The sequence below is a fragment of the Pyrus communis genome, chromosome 15, assembly GCF_963583255.1.
Source record: "Pyrus communis chromosome 15, drPyrComm1.1, whole genome shotgun sequence".
Taxonomy (NCBI): domain Eukaryota; kingdom Viridiplantae; phylum Streptophyta; class Magnoliopsida; order Rosales; family Rosaceae; genus Pyrus; species Pyrus communis.
Genome location: NC_084817.1, coordinates 4,255,072 through 4,273,192, shown reverse-complemented (window position 1 = coordinate 4,273,192; position 18,121 = coordinate 4,255,072). Strand labels below are relative to the sequence as shown.

The following is an 18,121-nucleotide window of genomic DNA, read 5'->3' as shown; positions in this document are numbered from 1 at the left end:
CAAGCAATATTGAGAGGAAAGAAATTTGAACGCATGGATCATAACTGTTTATATTATGGATCATTCTATAAAGATCGTCTTTACAAAAAAAATAAATTAAAATTAAGGTCGTTTGGTCATCGAACTGTATAAAAAGATAAAAACAAATGAACGGAATTTGTAAAAGCATTATGACATCCATTTATTTGCTATAATAGATTGACTAAACGACCTTAGTTTTAATTCATTTTGTACATAGACGATCTTTACAGAATTATGTACAATATGAACGGCTCTGATCATAAGCACGAAACTCTGTGATTCGAACACGAAATTTTTTTAATAGGAATTCGTACTCTTAAATAGCCAAATATTATTCATTACATTCGTTTTATTCGAGGATTTAAATCTTGTGCAGCTCCTCAGCAAGTGATGCCAGGCAGTTCGCCCCCGTGATGATTTTTTATTTCAGAGGTTTTGTACATGTGGACTTTGTACTTGTTGGTGCTTGGAGAGCTGAGTCTGTAAGTTTCTCTCCCTCAAACGGCAACTTTCAATCGTATAACTATAGCATATCGAACGAAAAATTTCTCATTGTACTTCAGGGGCCGGAAAGTGCCTTGTGTAGGGCATGTACCTCCTATGAACTTCAGCACATATGTATAAAAGTCTTGCTATTTGGACAACATTCTATTGGCCACGTTGCTGAAATGGTGTCCCCTATTAGATGTGTCAGTAAATGTCGTACAAATAACATTATTTATCTATTGAATACTTTCGTTATTCGCCTCTTAACTTCAGTGCTTAAGCGTTAAGGATTGAATTATCACCAAATTTATTTGTCTTTGCATCTTTTATGTCAAATTAAACTAGTGTTCATTTCTTTTGTAGCCAAGTGGCATAAATTTTGAGCACATTGACTTGTCTGCAGGGAAGTTTGTTGGGTATGATGTGGAGTACCCAGTTATGATTTCTAATCTTCAGGCAGCTTTTGTGGTTGGGTCTTTTATGCCACCTGAAATTCGTCGTGGTTTTTAAAACTTGGTATGTGAAGCTAACTGTTCATCTGTGCATAAGATAAAACTTTAGAGTTAATGTTGCGGAACGTTACTCAGTTGTAAAATGATATAGTTACGTAGATACGGCATATTATGCTGTTAAACTTTCCAAATGAATGCATGAATAGTTCTACGATTCTACTTCTCTTGAGTAGTTTTAACTGCTTGTTTGTTTTGAGCGTGGTTGGATGGGACTACACCTTGCCAGCGGCTTCGACTATAAAAGCCTATACTTGGTTGTTTTTGACAGTCCATGAAGCTGATGCACAAGACAGACTTAGTTGTCTTACACATATTTCTGTGATGTATTTATTTCAAAATGTATATATCTGTTGTGTTGTGTGCCCCATTGGCGTGGATTGTAGTAATACTATGTGATGGTGTAACGGGTGACAAGTACACAAATTCTTCTCGTGATTTGGGTTCGATTTGCGAGTGAAGGTGGGCTTACATGGTTTCTGATATACCACCTTCTCCAAAGAGTTCAGTTTCTCCAAATCACGAGACGAAATTGTAGAAGTCCCACTTGGGTGTACAGTCTATATACGGCCTTTCCTCTATCACTACCATCACTAATAAGCACACGAGCGATTTAAAACTGTCCGATCTTAAAAAAGAGGCAATTCAGATTATTTAAATTAGATTCAATGGTTTCTATTAACTTATTTTACTGGTTCACTTCACACAAATTAAATACTCTGATCTCTTTTTTTACACAAACCAAAGATTCAGATTTTCTAATCCTGAGCCTCCAAACACTAAAGATTCGAAGAGAATCCAAATTCGCACATGAGTTCTTTTATACATTGACTTTAGGCTTGGACAGCTCACCAAGGCCTAAAATAGCCGGATTGACCAGGGTTTTTTTTTTTTAGGGAAGGTGGTATTTCTGTACGGAAAGCCAAATAAGATCCTAATTCTATTTCGTAGTCGGAACACTTTGACCACTGTTTTAAAGGAAAAAATTCTTGCACTTGACAGCTATTTCATTACATATCTATGGTTTGATTCTTAAAAGTAATTTTCACTAACATAAGCTACACAAAATTAACCGCATTTAGATGTTTTTTTCTGTACTTTTTTTTTGGTTTTTGAATTCAATAACAAAACTTTTTGTGGTTGAAGAACCTCTTAATCTCATCCATAACGTTCTATTAGAATCAATTTTAAGCATAAAATTTAAATTTGATACTCTATATGGCACTTTGAGATATCTTAAAATTTGGCCTAATTGGATAAATGGTCATGGTGGTGATAAAGTATTCGGAAGATAGCCAATGTAGTAAAAAAATTCGGATTTAAACCTTTGTGGTGAAGTTCGTTAGGAATTAAGCCCAAAATTAAAATTTTCGTTAGTTTCACCGTTAAGTTACTTTTTCTTTTTCAATTAAGGGGAATTTGCTTCAAGGGTTTGTCAATTCTAGAATGCCAGAAAGTAATACTAGCTGCAAAGCCAGGTGGAGAACCTTTGCCTGAGAGTCTTCTATGGCTACTTTTAACCGGAAAGGTTCTGGTGATAACTTCGGTGTTGGTGGTGTCAACAGCTTCGGCAGCCATGATGCTCCATTTGTTTGGTTTTAGTTGAGAACAGAAAGGTACTAGGAAAAATAAAAGCCCTTTCTCTGTTTTATTGTGCAAATATCAGTTTCTTTGGTTTTAGTTGAGAAATTGTTACATAAAACCTCAACACACACACACACTCTTGAGCTTTTTCAAGTACTCATAAGAAATTTTGAAGTGAAATGGGGCAGGGTGTTTTGCTGCTCTATTAATAAATCGATTGGAGCTATTCGAATAAAAAAAAAAAGTGCAAACACATGGAGGCAACAGTCAAGTTGATTTCAAATTTTGGTTGGGTGCTTTGTAACTAGCAATGGCAGTGGAGGAAATTTGGTTGTTGAGTGTGGAGTTATGGCTAATGAAGTTAACAGAAATTTTGTTTTTGGGTTTAAATCATAATGGACTTCACCACAAGGGTTTAAATCCGAAATTTTGTTATTTTTAATAAACTGTAATTGATATTCTAAAAATCTTACATAAAGTCTATTACATCAATTAAGTAGCAAAAGCAAGTAAAACAGATGGTCAGCATTCCCCAACAAAATATAAACTTATTTGGAAACCTCTTGTAAACATCCAAAAACTGAATCTGGTTCAAATGTGGTGCAATCTTTTGGGCATAAATGGAAAATATGCCACTTTGGTAGAACCTTAAGATGTTAACTTATGAATTTTTTTTGCAATGTATATGGAATAAATATTTCATTTCCATACCTCTTAACTGTTGATTTGTTAAATCTAAATATAAATCTAAAGGTATTTGGATCTAAATAAGGTAACTTAGGAATTAAAAAAAAATCGACGGAGAACGAAAAAAGAAGAAGAAAAGAAATAGAAAATGATACGATCGGTACGTTATTACATATTGACTACGCAGAATATTGCTAACAAGGTAGCGACTATATCCCACTAAAGTCGCTAACTTCATACCGATCCATTTTTTCAATTTTAACTTCCTTTTTCAGTTTTTTATTTTTTTATTTGTGTGTGTCTGTCTGTTAATGTTTCTTTTGTTTCTCTTACCATAACAACAAATTATCATATTCATGTTCTTTAAAATATATTTTTTCGTGCAAAATCTATTATAATTCATATTTAAACACTTTAGATCAACGATTTAAAACCTAAATCTAAAGATATTTTTCTATTTTTTAACTACTTCAAATCATGAAGTGGTTTGCTTTTGCATTTTAAGATAAAACTCGTACCTAGTTAAATTTTATTCTTGGTTTTTTATACACGCAATATTGAGAGGAAAGAAAATTGAACTCATGGATCAGAACTGTTTATATTATGGATCAATCTATAAAGATCGTCTCTACAAAAAAAATAGATTAAAACTAAGATTGTTTAGTCATCGAACTGTATAAAAAGTTAAAAACAGGTGAACGGAATTGGTAAAAGCATTACGAACCATCCATTTATTTGCTACAATAGATTGACTAAACGACCTTAGTTTTAATTCATTTTGTATAGAGACGATATTTACAGAATGATGTACAATATGAACAATTCTGATCATAAGCATGAAGCTTTGTGATTCGAACACAAATTTTTTTTAATAAGAATCTTACTCTTAAATAGCCAAATATTATTCATTACATTCGTTTTATCCGAGGACTTAAATCTTGTGCAGCTCCTTAGTAAATGATATAACTGCCCATAAATAATTAGTAAAAAAAATAGGGAATTGTTATTAGCATTCCAAAAATTTCATTCTACACTTCAAACTTTCTATGTTAGGAAAGAAAAATATATTTATGAGGAGTGTAGAATGAAAATTTTAAAGTGCCAATAACACTTCCCAAAAAATATTGTAAAAACTTAACAAAACCGTTGTAAAAAGAATCTAAGCCGTTGCACAAAACGACTCCATTTTGTCAAGCGAACAGATTTAGCGCGGTTCCGCGTGACCCAAGTCACCTCCATTTATTACCAATCCCGCCACTCTCTGGTACAAATTCACACAGTTACACAGTAGAGAGAGAAACAAGAGAGTGAGAGAGTAGCTTGACGTTTACTCCAAGAATCCAAAAATGGGAAGTTCTTGCTTCAGATCTCCGCCTAGCTCAAGATTTTATTTGTTTAATTTTATCACTATGTCGGTTAAAACCGACAGTGGGTTGAATACTTTATATTTTAATTGCTACTTTATGTCAGTTTCATCTGCTATCATGTCAGAAGCGCACGTCACTTTTAACCGACGTAATGTTCAGTGTCGTTTTTAACCGACGCTGATTACAGAAATTAGAGTTATTGTCGGTTTTTGCTTCGCCAGTGATAGCCTAAAAATTTTGGTTTTAATAAATTGTAATTGACACTCTAAAAATCTTACATAAAATCTATTACATCAATTAAGTAGGAAAAGCAAGTAAAACAGATGGCCATCATTCCCCAACAAAATATACACTTATTTGGAAACCTCTTGTAAACATCCAAAAACTGAATCTGGTTCAAATGTGGTGCAATCTTTTGGGCATAAATGGAAAATATGCCACTTTGGTAGAACTTTAAGATGTTAACTAATGACTTTTTTTTGCAATGTATATGAAATAAATATTTCATTTCCATACCTCTTAACTGTTGATTTGTTAAATCTAAATATAAATCTAAAGGTATACGGATCTAAATAAAGTTACTTAGGAATAATAAAAAAATCAACAGAAAAAGAAAAAAAGAGAAAAGAAATAGAAAATGATACGATCGGTACTTCATTACATATTCACTTCGAATAGTGTTGCTAACAATATAGCGACTATATCCACATAAAGTCGCTAGAATCATACCGATCCATCTTTTCAATTTTTTTCCGGTTTTATTTTTTTATTTTTTTATTTTTTATTTGTGCGTGTTAATGTTTCTTTTCTCTTACCATAATAACAAATTATCATATTCATGTTCTTTAAAATATATTTTTCCTTGCAAAATCTATTATAATTCATATTTAAACACTTGATATCAACAATTTAAAACGTAAATCTAAAGATATTTTTCTATTTTTCAACTAGTTCAAATCATGAAGTGGTTTGATTTTGCATTTTGAGATAAAACTCGTTACCTAGTTAAATTTTATTCTTGGTTTTTTATACAAGCAATATTGAGAGGAAAGAAATTTGAACGCATGGATCAGAACTGTTTATATTATGGATCATTCTATAAAGATCGTCTTTACAAAAAAATAAATTAAAACTAAGGTCGTTTGGTCATCGAACTGTATAAAAAGATAAAAACAAATGAACGGAATTGGTAAAAGCATTATGATATCCATTTATTTGCTATAATAGATTGACTAAACGACCTTAGTTTTAATTCATTTTGTACATAGACGATCTTTACAGAATTATGTACAATATGAACGGCTCTGATCATAAGCACGAAACTCTGTGATTCGAACACGAAATTTTTTTAATAGGAATTCGTACTCTTAAGTAGCCAAATATTATTCATTATATTCGTTTTATTCGAGGACTTAAATCTTGTGCAGCTCCTCAGCAAGTGATGCCAGGCAGTTCGCCCCCGTGATGATTTTTTATTTCAGAGGTTTTGTACCTGTGAACTTTGTACTTGTTGGTGCCTGGAGAGCTGAGTCTGTAAGTTTCTCTTCCTCAAACGCAACTTTCAATCGTATAACTATAGCATATCGAACGAAAAATTTCTCATTGTACTTCAGGGGCCGGAAAGTGCCTTCTGTAGGGCCTGTACCTCCTATGAACTTCAGCACATATGTATAAAAGTCTTGCTATTTGGACAACATTCTACTGACCACATTGCTGAAACGGTGTCCCCTATTAAAGATGTGTCAGTAAATGTGGTACAAATAACACTATTTATCTGTTGAATACTTTCGTTATTCGCCTCTTAACTTCAGTGCTTAAGCGTTAAGGATTGAATTATCACCAAATTTATTTGTCTTTGCATCCTTTATGTCAAATTAAACTAGTGTTCATTTCTTTTGTAGCCAAGTGGCATAAATTTTGAGCACATTGACTTGTCGGCAGGGAAGTTTGTTGGGTATGATGTGGAGTACCCAGTTATGATTTCTAATCGTCAGGCTGCTTTTGTGTTTGGGTCTTTTATGCCACCTGAAATTCGTCGTGGTTTTAAAACTTGGTATGTGAAGCTAACTGTTCATCTGTGCATAAGATAAAACTTTAGAGTTAATGTTGCGGAACGTTACTCAGTTGTAAAATGATATAGTTACGTAGATACGGCATGTTATGCTGTTAAAATTTCCAAATGAATGCATGAATAGTTCTACGATTCTACTTCTCTTGAGTAGTTTTAACTGCTTGTTTGTTTTGAGCGTGGTTGGATGGGACTACACCTTGCCAGCGGCTTCGACTATAAAACCCTATACTTGGTTGTTTTTGACAGTCCATGGAGCTGATGCACAAGACAGACTTAGTTGTCTTACACATATTTCTGTGATGTATTTATTTCAAAATGTATTTATCTGTTGTGTTGTGTGCCCCATTTCCGTGGATTGTAGTAATACTATGTGATGGTGTGACGGGTGACAGATACACAAATTCTTCTCGTGATTTGGGTTCGATTTGCGAGTGAAGGTGGGGCTGACGTGGTTTCTGATATACCACCTTCTCCAAAGAGTCCAGTTTCTCCAAATCATGAGACGAAATTGTAGGAGTCCCACTTGGGCCTACAGTCTATATACAGCCTTTCCTCTATCACCATCGCTAGTAAGCACACGAGCGATTTAAAACTATCCGATCTTAACAACGAGGCAATTCAAATTATTTAAATTAGATTTAATGGTCTCTATTAACTTATTTTACTAGTTCATTTCACACATATTAAATACTCTGATCTTTTTTTTTTTCACACAAACCAAAGATTCAGATTTTCTAATCATTAGCCTCCAAACACCAAGATTCGAAGAGAATCCAAATTCGCACATGAGTTCTTTAATACATTGACTTTAGGCTTGGACAGCTCACCAATGCCTAAAATAGCTGGATTGATCAAAGGCTAATCTCTAGGTAAAGCCTGATTTGAGGTCGCTTTTTTTAAGGGAAGGTGGTATTTCTGTACGGAAAGCCAAATAAGATCCTAATTCTATTTCGTAGTCGGAACACTTTGAGCACTGTTTTAAAGGAAAAAATTCTTGCACTTGACAGCTATTTCATTACATATCTATGGTTTGATTCTTAAAAGTATTTTCACTAACATAAGCTACACAAAATTAACCGCATTTAGATGTTTTTTTTCTGTATTTTTTTGGTTTTTGAATTCAATAACAAGACTTTTTGTGGTTGAAGAACCTCTTAATCTCATCCATAACGTTCTATTAGAATCAATTTTAAGCATAAAATTTAAATTTGATACCCTATATGGCACTTTGACATATTTTAAAATTTGGGCTAATTGGATAAATGGTCATGGTGGTGATAAAGTATTCGGAAGATAACCAATATGGTAAAAAAACTTCAGATTTAAACCTTTATGGTGAATTTTGTTAGGAAATAAGCCGAAAATTAAAATTTTCGTTAGTTTCACCGTTAAGTTCCTTTTTCTTTTTCAATTAAGGGGAATTTGCTTCAGGGGTTTGTCAATTCTAGAATGCCAGAAAGTAATACTAGCTGCAAAGCCAGGTGGAGAACCTTGCCTGAGAGTCTTCTATGGCTACTTTTAACCGGAAAGGTTCTGGTGATAACTTCGGTGTTGGTGGTGACAACAGCTTCGGCACCCCTGATGCTCCATTTGTTTGGTTTTAGTTGAGAACAGAAAGGTACTAGGAAAAATAATAGCCTTTTCTTTGTTTTATGGTGCAAATTTCAGTTTCTTTGGTTTTAGTTGAGAAATTGTTACATAAAACCTCAACACAACACACACACACACACACTCTTGAGCTTTTTCAAGTACTCAGAAGAAATTTTGAAGTGAAATGGGGCAGGGTGTTTTGCTGCTCTATTAATAAATCGATTGGAGCTATTCGAATAAAAAAAAAAGTGCAAACAAATGGAGGCAACAGCCAAGTTGATTTCAAACTTTGGTTGGGTCCTTTGTAACTAGCAATGGCAGTGGAGGAAATTTGGTTGTAGAGTGTGGAGTTATGGCTAATGAAGTTAACGAAAATTTTGTTTTTGGGTTTAAATCATAATGGACTTCACCACAAGGGTTTAAATCCAAATTTTTTTACCACAGAGGCTCCCTTCCAAATACTCTATCACCATGAGGACGATTTATCCAATTAGGCCTTAAAAATTTTGCTCCCCACTTGATGTATCAAATTAAATTATTGTAATAAATGTTTAAAACAAAAAACAATAGTAAAAGTAATAAAATGCATTTAATAATCAATTAAAAAAAGATTCGAAGTCGTTGTCAATTTTGCGTGTCAAATGCCAATTCATATCATACCACATCAGATTTGACTTTTTGGTTAAAAAACATTATTGCTGCTTTGTTTTTTAACTATCCAGGTCTCCATTGATGATGCTCTTAAGTGTTTAAATAACAATACTTATCATAAAAATCCTTGAATGTCATTGGAAAGACGCATTTTTCGCCCATTTACCAATCATAGACAAAAAATACATTCTCTTTGGTACAAATTTTTTTTTTTCTTTTCCAAATCCTCCATGGTACAATTTTTTAAACCGAAAAACAGTATTATTTACATTAAAGGATGTGGAAATTGTCTAAATCTCATAATGAACGAGATATAATAATGTGATTTAAATTCGCATTTGTACAAATTTAGCTACTAACATTGTTTTTAATGACAAAAGTTATATATTTGTGTCTATCTCACATTTATTTCTTTGATTTGTTACCATTAAAACTTATACATTTTTCACCTCTGCCATCTCAAAATTTACCCAAAATATACACACAGGCAACTCGATCAGGTAAGTTAGTTCTTCCCACCCGACAAACCGATCCCATCTCCTTCTCACTCGCCTCGTGTGAGGAGAATCACCAAAATTCAAACATAATAAACTCTCTTAAAATCTCAGAGATTCCTCTTATCTTAAATCTCACACAAAACGCACACTCTCAAATAATTCAGACAACCTTTGTTGCTGTCCCTCAAGTCTTCTCTGCGTGTCCGCCTTCTCATGTTCTTCATCGAAGTGACCACTTCTCGTACTCTCGGGCGCAATCCAAGCGGTGAAGTTTAAGGATCCAAACCCTCCTTTCATGTCCTTCAATTCGGCCTCCAACCTTTTACAGTCACATGGTATGTCATGCTTCTTTTCTGGTGCATAAGCAGTTCGATTCGTTTAACATTCGATCCCAGCTTAGATTCTTGTTTTAAGCTATGACCTTGATTTATCGACAACCCATGTGAAAAAGTCAAGATTTTTATGCAGCATGTGTTGAGTTTAGATCTTGGGATGCTGTAGAATTAGTTTTCAGATCTGCCAACATATAGTTTTTGCTTAGTGGGGTTGTAATTTGGGAGAAAACTGAGTAATTTCGATTGGAATATGGTTAATTTTAAGTCCAGTTTACTATCTGTGATGCGAGTTGTGATTTTGGACTCTGCAATTTGTGCTGGTTTGAGAGAAGTAAGTTCGTGTCGAAAATTTTGATCTCAGACACTTGGAGGTACCCTGTAGAAATCAGAAGAGTTGAGGAATTTGATTCTGGTGGGGTGTTTTTATCGGGATGCAGAACTTGCAAATGAGGGTTGTGCCAGTGGAGGAAGGGAAGGATGCCGGTGTTAGTAGCAGCCGCCCAAGCCAGACGAAGGCCTTGCCGATAAGGCTACTTCAGTTATTCGCGCTGTTTCTGGTTTTCTGTATTACTTTCTCAGTCATTAGCATATACACAATTCGGCATTTTGGAATCCATGGCGTGATGACAACAGTCGCGGCCTCTTTCCAGCCGTGCCCTGAGGAACCAAAAGGTTTGGATCGATGGATTAAGCCGCCATCAAGTGTTAAACACACAATGAATGATGAGGAATTGTTGTGGAGGGCTTCTTTTACGCCTAGGATAAAGAAATATCCTTTTGAAAGGGTACCAAAGATTGCATTTATGTTCTTAACTAAGGGGCCGTTGCCGCTGGCACCCCTTTGGGAGAGGTTTCTGAAGGGACACGAAGTGCTTTATTCAGTCTACGTTCATTCACTACCATCGTTTCAACCCCATTTTAATCCTTCGTCGGTTTTTTATGGGAGACATATTCCAAGCCAGGTATGCACCTATCTATGTAATATCGAATCCGTTTATGATATTCCATGTTCTACTAAAGATTCTGCAATAAGTGCACAATATGTGTTTTTGGGTTTGGTATTCGTTCAATATCTTTTCTTCTTTCAATGGTTTCTCTGGCGTTTTCTTTTTGCACATCTTGATTTTCTCCGTGGTGAGCACACACACCCCGGTTGCTTGCGTTAGGGTGTGTATCCAAAGCTTAAAATGTAACGAAAATGGAATGTGTCCCTGCAAGAGGTGGTAATTTTTCGAGATCACCAAAGAAAGGGTTAAATCTGTGTATTGGTAGAAAAGAGGCAATTCAACTTTATCACATTTGGATGCACAGTGATGTAGGATACCATCTCCCCATTTGGATGCACAGTGATGTAGGATACCATCTCCGGGGGAGGGAAAACGTTTTAGATCTGGAAATATGTAATGCAATATCTCTAATATATCAGCTAAGAGTTTTGGTGTTCCCCTGCGCAGGTTGCTGAGTGGGGAAGAATGAGTATGTGTGATGCCGAGAGAAGACTCCTTGCTAATGCATTGCTTGACATATCCAATGAACGGTTCATTCTTCTTTCTGAATCATGCATTCCGCTCTATAATTTCAGTGTCATTTACCACTACTTGATGAAGTCCAAGTACAGCTATGTGGGTGCATTTGATGACCCCGGGCCATATGGAAGAGGACGCTACAATGACAACATGGCACCTGAAGTGAAAATATCCAAGTGGCGTAAGGGCTCTCAGTGGTTTGAAGTTAACCGAAAGCTCGCCATCACCATTGTCGAGGATACAAAATTTTACCCCAAATTTAAAGAGTTCTGCAGGCCCGCATGTTACGTTGATGAGCACTACTTCCCCACCATGCTAACCATTGAAGCTGGGAATTCTTTAGCAAATAGAAGCATCACTTGGGTAGATTGGTCAAGGGGTGGTCCTCACCCGGCTACCTTTGGAAGAGCGGATATCACCGAGGAATTTTTGAAGCGAATTTTTGAGACTCAACGTTGCACTTACAATGACCGGAACTCTACAATCTGCTTTCTTTTCGGAAGGAAGTTTGCTCCAAGTGCCATGGAACCTCTTTTGCATTTATCACCAAAGTTTTTGGGCTTCTAAGTTACGAGTTTCTAACAGATAAACCCTCATCCAAATCGACTTCTGGAGCCAAACGAGCGTGCGAAATTCGACCGGTGTGTATTACTCGTTACCATAAATTCAACCTCAGTTGTAATGTTTACTAGTTTGGGGTGTCACTTGATAGCACTTTGGCAAACTATACTGTTTAAAACAGTATCAGATGTACAGAGAAGTAGGCGCCCAATTTAGCTTTGGCATTCCACATTTTTGTATTGAGAATTTGATATCATACATACACTGTATTTGAAATAACATTTTCTTGATTCTGTTCTCTTTTTTCTGTGCGCATGAATCATAGCATATGCTACCAGTGGCGTGGCTATGATTTTTAAATAATGGGATCATAATATCAACTAAAAAGCTTCATTGTGCCATTTCGTTAAGCACCTAGTTGGCAACTGCCAATTCCTATCAGCATATGCCAAATGTTATGCCAACATAAGTAGACAACTATTATTATTTGTAAAAGTTTATCGAGGGTGGCTGCAGGATACTATGGAGAAATGTTGAAGATTGCCAACGCTTTTCAACTAAATATTTCATACAAGAAGAGAGAAAACGAAGACAAATATGATAGAAGAAAATAAAATAAGTAAGAGGAGAAGGTTGAAGTTTGGTTTGTCTTAGCAATTTATAGATGTCAAATATAATACACAGACAAATATACGTGGGTTTTTAGAGTTATTAGAGTCAATAACAACCAATGACTCTATGTTGAATTTGCCACTATATACGACAGTCAGACGCTCACAATTCACATGCCTATGAGTGATTGCTAGCAATAAATCTATATAGCTTGATGAGTAATATATAATTTCTCTATATGCGTAGGCGATTAGAAAGCGAACTAGGATCTGCAAGATTCTACTTTGATCCGCCTATGAACCTTGGTTCACGCTCTCATATCTTATTCTTTCAAGCTTTCTCGAGTCACCCTAACGTAACGGCTAAGAGAACTTGGCTAACTTCGATCAATTCCACGACTTTCCATCCTTCTTGTGTTGTGGGATGTGAGTCATCAGTTCTTTCCTCCGCCTGATAGTTTATTCTCGAGGCTCGTAGTATTTTTTACTGCGTTGGAGAAAAATCCAGTTTTGTTAGGTGCAGGACCAAACCTCGTCATTTCGATGTGACCAACAAAGAATATGTTGGGCCCACACAAGACCCATTACCCTCTGGATACGGCATGGAATGTGGAAGAAATTTCGGAAAAGCCTTGGAGCACATTAATGGACCTCAAACCCATTTAGTTCCACTTTCTTTTTGGTACACCAATTCTTTTTCTTTTTCCTTTAATTTTTAGGAAAACCGACTTGAAAACTTTGAGTTTTAACAATAAAGACAAAATAAAGGGTAAAGTGAATAGTACCAAGATTGACTTTTTAGTGTAAAAATGTGGTTTTTTGTTAAAGTGAACCGTACCATGGGCTTTTCGTTAAAACTCCCTTAATTTTTTTGGAGTCGCATCGCTAATTAATATTACAGTATAGTCATATTTCTTTTTATTTGTATGCAAGAATTCTTAGGTTCGATTTTTATTAAAGGTGAATTTGAACGTAACATAATTTGAAACCGAAGATGGACTGCCACGTAACATAATTTGAAAGCATGAAATAAGCTCCAATCACAGTGTCATTCCTACGTGGATTACCATCAAGAGTGTATGTTTTTAATTTTAATAGCAGATAAAGATAAATCAATTAAACAGAATGACAACAATCACAACGATAACCAATATAATCGAACAAGAGAGCTTTATTTACCACAGACGGAAAATACCTAATCTAAATTAAAAATATATATAACTTTGAAACCTAACCCTGTAACAGCATTCGTCACAATTTGATTGAGTATCGTCATCACACTTACAATATCAAGTAATATATATATATATATATATATATAGAACAAAGTACGAACTCGTAGAAAACTTGGTCTTCAACAACTCAACTACCTCTAAAAGCAAAGTTATTTATTTATTTTTCTTTTTTGGTAAGCTGTACAAATTTATTTCTTTAAATTGAAAACAAACTTACACTATGTTTAAATGAGAAAAATAAACTTGAAATTTTGATAAAAGTCAAATTTTATAAATTAACGTGCACTTATTCTCTCGGTTGAATTCATAAACATTTTGTGTGAGAAAAAAAACGTGAAATTTGGAATCTTCAATTTTCAAGTTTAAATTCCATATAAACAAGTTTCATTTATGAGTTTCCATGAGTGAGAGATTAAAAAAGCAAATTATGTTTCAAATTTTATTGTTCTTGTAAGTTAATCAAATAAGAAAATTCACAAATTCTACAAAATAAAATTCGATCGTTTTAAAATTTCTTCATCAAAACAAAGTGTTAGCAGTCCTACATTCCTTTATTATTTCATATGTAGACAATCATAGGCCATCCTATGACGAATGTGAACATAAAAATGCCACACCCCATCACCTGTAAGGGTACTATAGTAAATTCCACTCATGCATGTGCGCCCCTCAACTTCCAAACAAATGATGCCAAGCGAATGTTCCGGTAGCAAGCAGAACCAAATCTCCACACTACACCTGTCGCATCTTTTTCTATGCGATTCAACACCCTGTCGTTTTCTCACTTCCCACGTGTCGGCCACCCATTGGCCGCCGAGTTGTTAAGCAGAAAGTCGGGCAATTCTACGCTGTAATCCCTCTGATGCCGTATTGTGGGCCCTTTTTTTTTTCCTATTTAAATTAAAAAAAGGGAAACAAATAAAAAACCAGTAATTCTTACCGCGGAAAATATTACAGTTTCTTCCTTTTCCGCGTGCTTCCACGCGCCCATATCCTTCGTCAATTTTGCGGAGTCACCTGATTCGGTGCGTGTAGAATCCGATGCGCGCGAGTAAGATTCATACGCGCGTCACTGTAAAAATACCCGGAATATATTCTCCCCTTGGACTAAAACAAGAAAACCCCTGACGTTAAGGTATGACCGAATACGTCGTCGTTTAGGTTTTACTGTAATTGCCAGGAAAGTTAAAACGACCCACGCGTGCACAAATGAATTCACATGCCACACGCGATGTGTTTAATAGTGGGGCCCACAGAAAAAATGTGGCTGAATTGCAGCATTAGCGCCGTAGTTTATTCAAATTTTCACTCTCTTGCCTTTGATGTTTCTTTTTACACATTCGTCCTTTAGTTTCATTGTGTTAGCACTTAGAACCAATTGTTTACAAAAAATAATTTCCACCGCCACTCTTTTCTTTTTCTCTATCCTAATTTACTAGAAGTTTAAAACAAAGAAAAATCAAGTAATGTATATAAACAAATATATATATATATATATATATATATATATATATATATATTGAAGAACAAAACGGACTGATAGTAAAAATTTTGCATCGAACCCGATATGAATGGCAGTCTAACTTATGATCTTTCATTTAAAAGTGAAGTGATTAACACTAGATTACAGTACTGAGCAAGAAAGATAAAACTTTTGCAAAAGAATAAATGAAAGCCAGGTTAAATGACAGATGAGACTGAAGTGAAAATTATACGAATATGTGTTGACAGAATTAAAATTAAGGTAAATTCCAGGGCTATCAGAGAAATTACTGAAATTCTGACAAAATTTACCATATTAAGCAATGTGAGCTGTCGCGCCGTACCAATAACAATTGGCCAGCCTGTTTCCAACGGGCAGCTGCCCGACCTGCCCGCCACTCCCCGCAAAAAACACCAGCTATAAATACATTCACTACGGCCACTTTCTCCCACCTCTCATCTCAAACACTTTGTGCTTTCAGTCTCTCTACGTCTTCAAAAACCCTAGATTCCCGAAAGAACACAGAGGTCCAAACCCTATCAACAATGGCAGTCTCAAAGGCATCATCCGTCCTCGCTCTCGTGGCGGTCCTCTTCGCCGTCCTCTCCGCCATCGGCGCCGCCCAGGACTCTCCGGCTCCCAGCCCAACCTCCCCCGCCGCATCCATCTACCCCTCGTTCGTCTCCGCCCTCGTCGCCGCCGTCGTCACTCTGGCCTTCGGATCTGCGCTCAGGGTTTGAGGTCTCGGTTGCTGCTTGTCTGGATGTGGCTGTGTAGAGCGGTTTGGGATTTTATGATTCGTTTTGTTTGATAGCGAGTGTCGTTTTAGTAGCTGGTGGTTATGGATCTATAGGGATTTCGTTTACATATGATGGATTTTATTATTATATTATTGCTACTGTGATGGATTTCTGAGTATTATTATGAGTAAATAATTCATTAATTTTATATCGTTTATCTAATTTTCTTCTTTCTTCTTCTAATTCCCTGTTCGATGAGTGTGATTAGCTTTTGATCTCTCAGTTTAATCTCTTAATTTAATTTTAATTTTAATTTCATGATAATCTTGCAATTAAAATTTTGCAAATTGGAGTTGCAGACTTCTCAGATCTGTATTAAGTTAATTTGGTTTTCGTATTTTCTTAAAGAAATGGACCGGAATTATTTATTTATTCCAACATAGAGAGCGATATTTCCAGCTGCAAAAATAAAAATAAAATAAAACATGTCTTTTTATTTGTCAAAAAAAAAAAAAAAAGTACACCGCATGGAATGTTGTTTTTCAATTTTGTGGGCACCGACGATTAAAATTATTTTCTCTGGCTGAGAAATATAAATCCTGAAAAAATAAAATGCATCAAGAAAATTCTTGTGGTCAGGTTCCAATTGATAACCTCATGCATAGAATTTGAACTCAGGAATAAGGTTCTAATTAACATTTTGTCAAATGATGTCGGTATAATTTTTGTTGTCATAATTTAGTATCGTCGTTTTTTAACAAACGATATTATTAGAGGATTAAATTGTTAGTTATTATAAGCGAACAAACGATATCATTAGAAGATTAAATTGTTAGTTATTATAAGCGAGAAGGACGAGCAGAGTGCGTGGACATGATTGCATTTTGCACTACAATAAAACGTCATTTGAATACAAATTTATTTTGATGTATACATTACGGGTCATCCTCCATCCTTCCGATTGACATGAGTAGGTGACGAATATTTTGAAACGCGCATAACAATTCTTTCAAAATTCGAATAACTTCCGCTGTACTTTGTGGCTGATACAATTAACGTTGGAATATGCCGTTGAGAACAGTTCGATGATGGGTAGTGGGTCACACTCAGAGAGCAGATGTTTTCGTAATGGCATAATTATGTATTTTTAAATTGAGATTAAGAACTAAATCACAATGGTGAATGTAAATATGAACTGACCTAATGCATGTGAACTTTTACTACAGTGATAAAGAGAAGTATTATTCTTGTACCACGATATGAGTGCGAATTTTATCAGCTCTTTAATTTAGCGTCTAATCTAACTAATTCGTCGAAAAAAAAAAAAAATGAACCGACCTAATAATTGAACTCCCCCATATTCTTCCCTTTGACCTCCACCATACGACTCATGTTTTCTGTCGTCGATATAGGAAAATGGGGATAATACGGTTGGTAGGATACCGTTGAAATTGTACATTGCGTTAAGAAATAAAATTATTACTAACACGTCTTCCTAATGACATAAAATGCCAATTAGAGATGCCATGTTAAATTTAATGTGACATTGACAAATCCTCATATTTGTTGGCCCTTCAATTTCCTAATGACTAGGTCCTTTTCGCCTAATTTTCAGTTGTCATTTTCTTAACAGCTGCCTATCAAGTATATCCTTAAGAAAACTATAACCACATCTACCATTATCACCAGGTGGTCTAATGACTAGTGACGAATTTTAGGCTCGTATGTTACACGACACAATATAGGTTCGATTTGTAGCACTGGTGAATGACACGATCCTGGTCAGAGGGAGGCTGAAATGCCTCTGTGAGTCTTCTCGACTCTCAAAATGGTGGATATCGTGGCGAAGTCACTAGCTAATGCCCCTTTTAGAAAAGAAAAAAGAAAACTATAACCACGATAGCATTAGAATGTATGTGATTTTTTTTACTAAAATACTATTACGTGATACAATATTTCATTTAAATTACAACACACATTTATTTTTTTATTAATATATTATTTTATACGTGAGACCTATCAACATATTAGCAGTGGCGGATGCACATTGGGACCAAGGTGGTCCCATGATCACTCGGAGTCCAGAACATATACATGTGTATGTCTTTTAAGGACCCTTCGAATATTTTGTACGAGACTCTTTTGTGCCCACCAAGTGTTTAATGTA

General features: G+C 35.3%; 1 protein-coding gene across 3 annotated transcripts; it reads left to right on the top strand.

The window, feature by feature from the left end:
* Positions 1 to 9,472: 9,472 nt before the first annotated feature.
* LOC137717357 (glycosyltransferase BC10-like) lies at positions 9,473 to 12,183 on the top strand. Of its 3 annotated transcripts, none has more exons than XM_068456690.1 (3): positions 9,473 to 9,798; positions 10,236 to 10,760; positions 11,253 to 12,183. In XM_068456690.1, the coding sequence occupies exons 1-3, from the start codon at positions 9,796 to 9,798 to the stop codon at positions 11,889 to 11,891; spliced, it is 1,167 nt and encodes a 388-aa protein (XP_068312791.1). In that variant the 5' UTR covers positions 9,473 to 9,795; the 3' UTR covers positions 11,892 to 12,183. The 3 variants fall into 3 exon arrangements, with proteins under 3 accessions (XP_068312791.1, XP_068312790.1, XP_068312789.1); XM_068456689.1 differs by having other exon boundaries at positions 10,160 to 10,760; XM_068456688.1 differs by having other exon boundaries at positions 9,473 to 10,760.
* Positions 12,184 to 18,121: the final 5,938 nt, after the last annotated feature.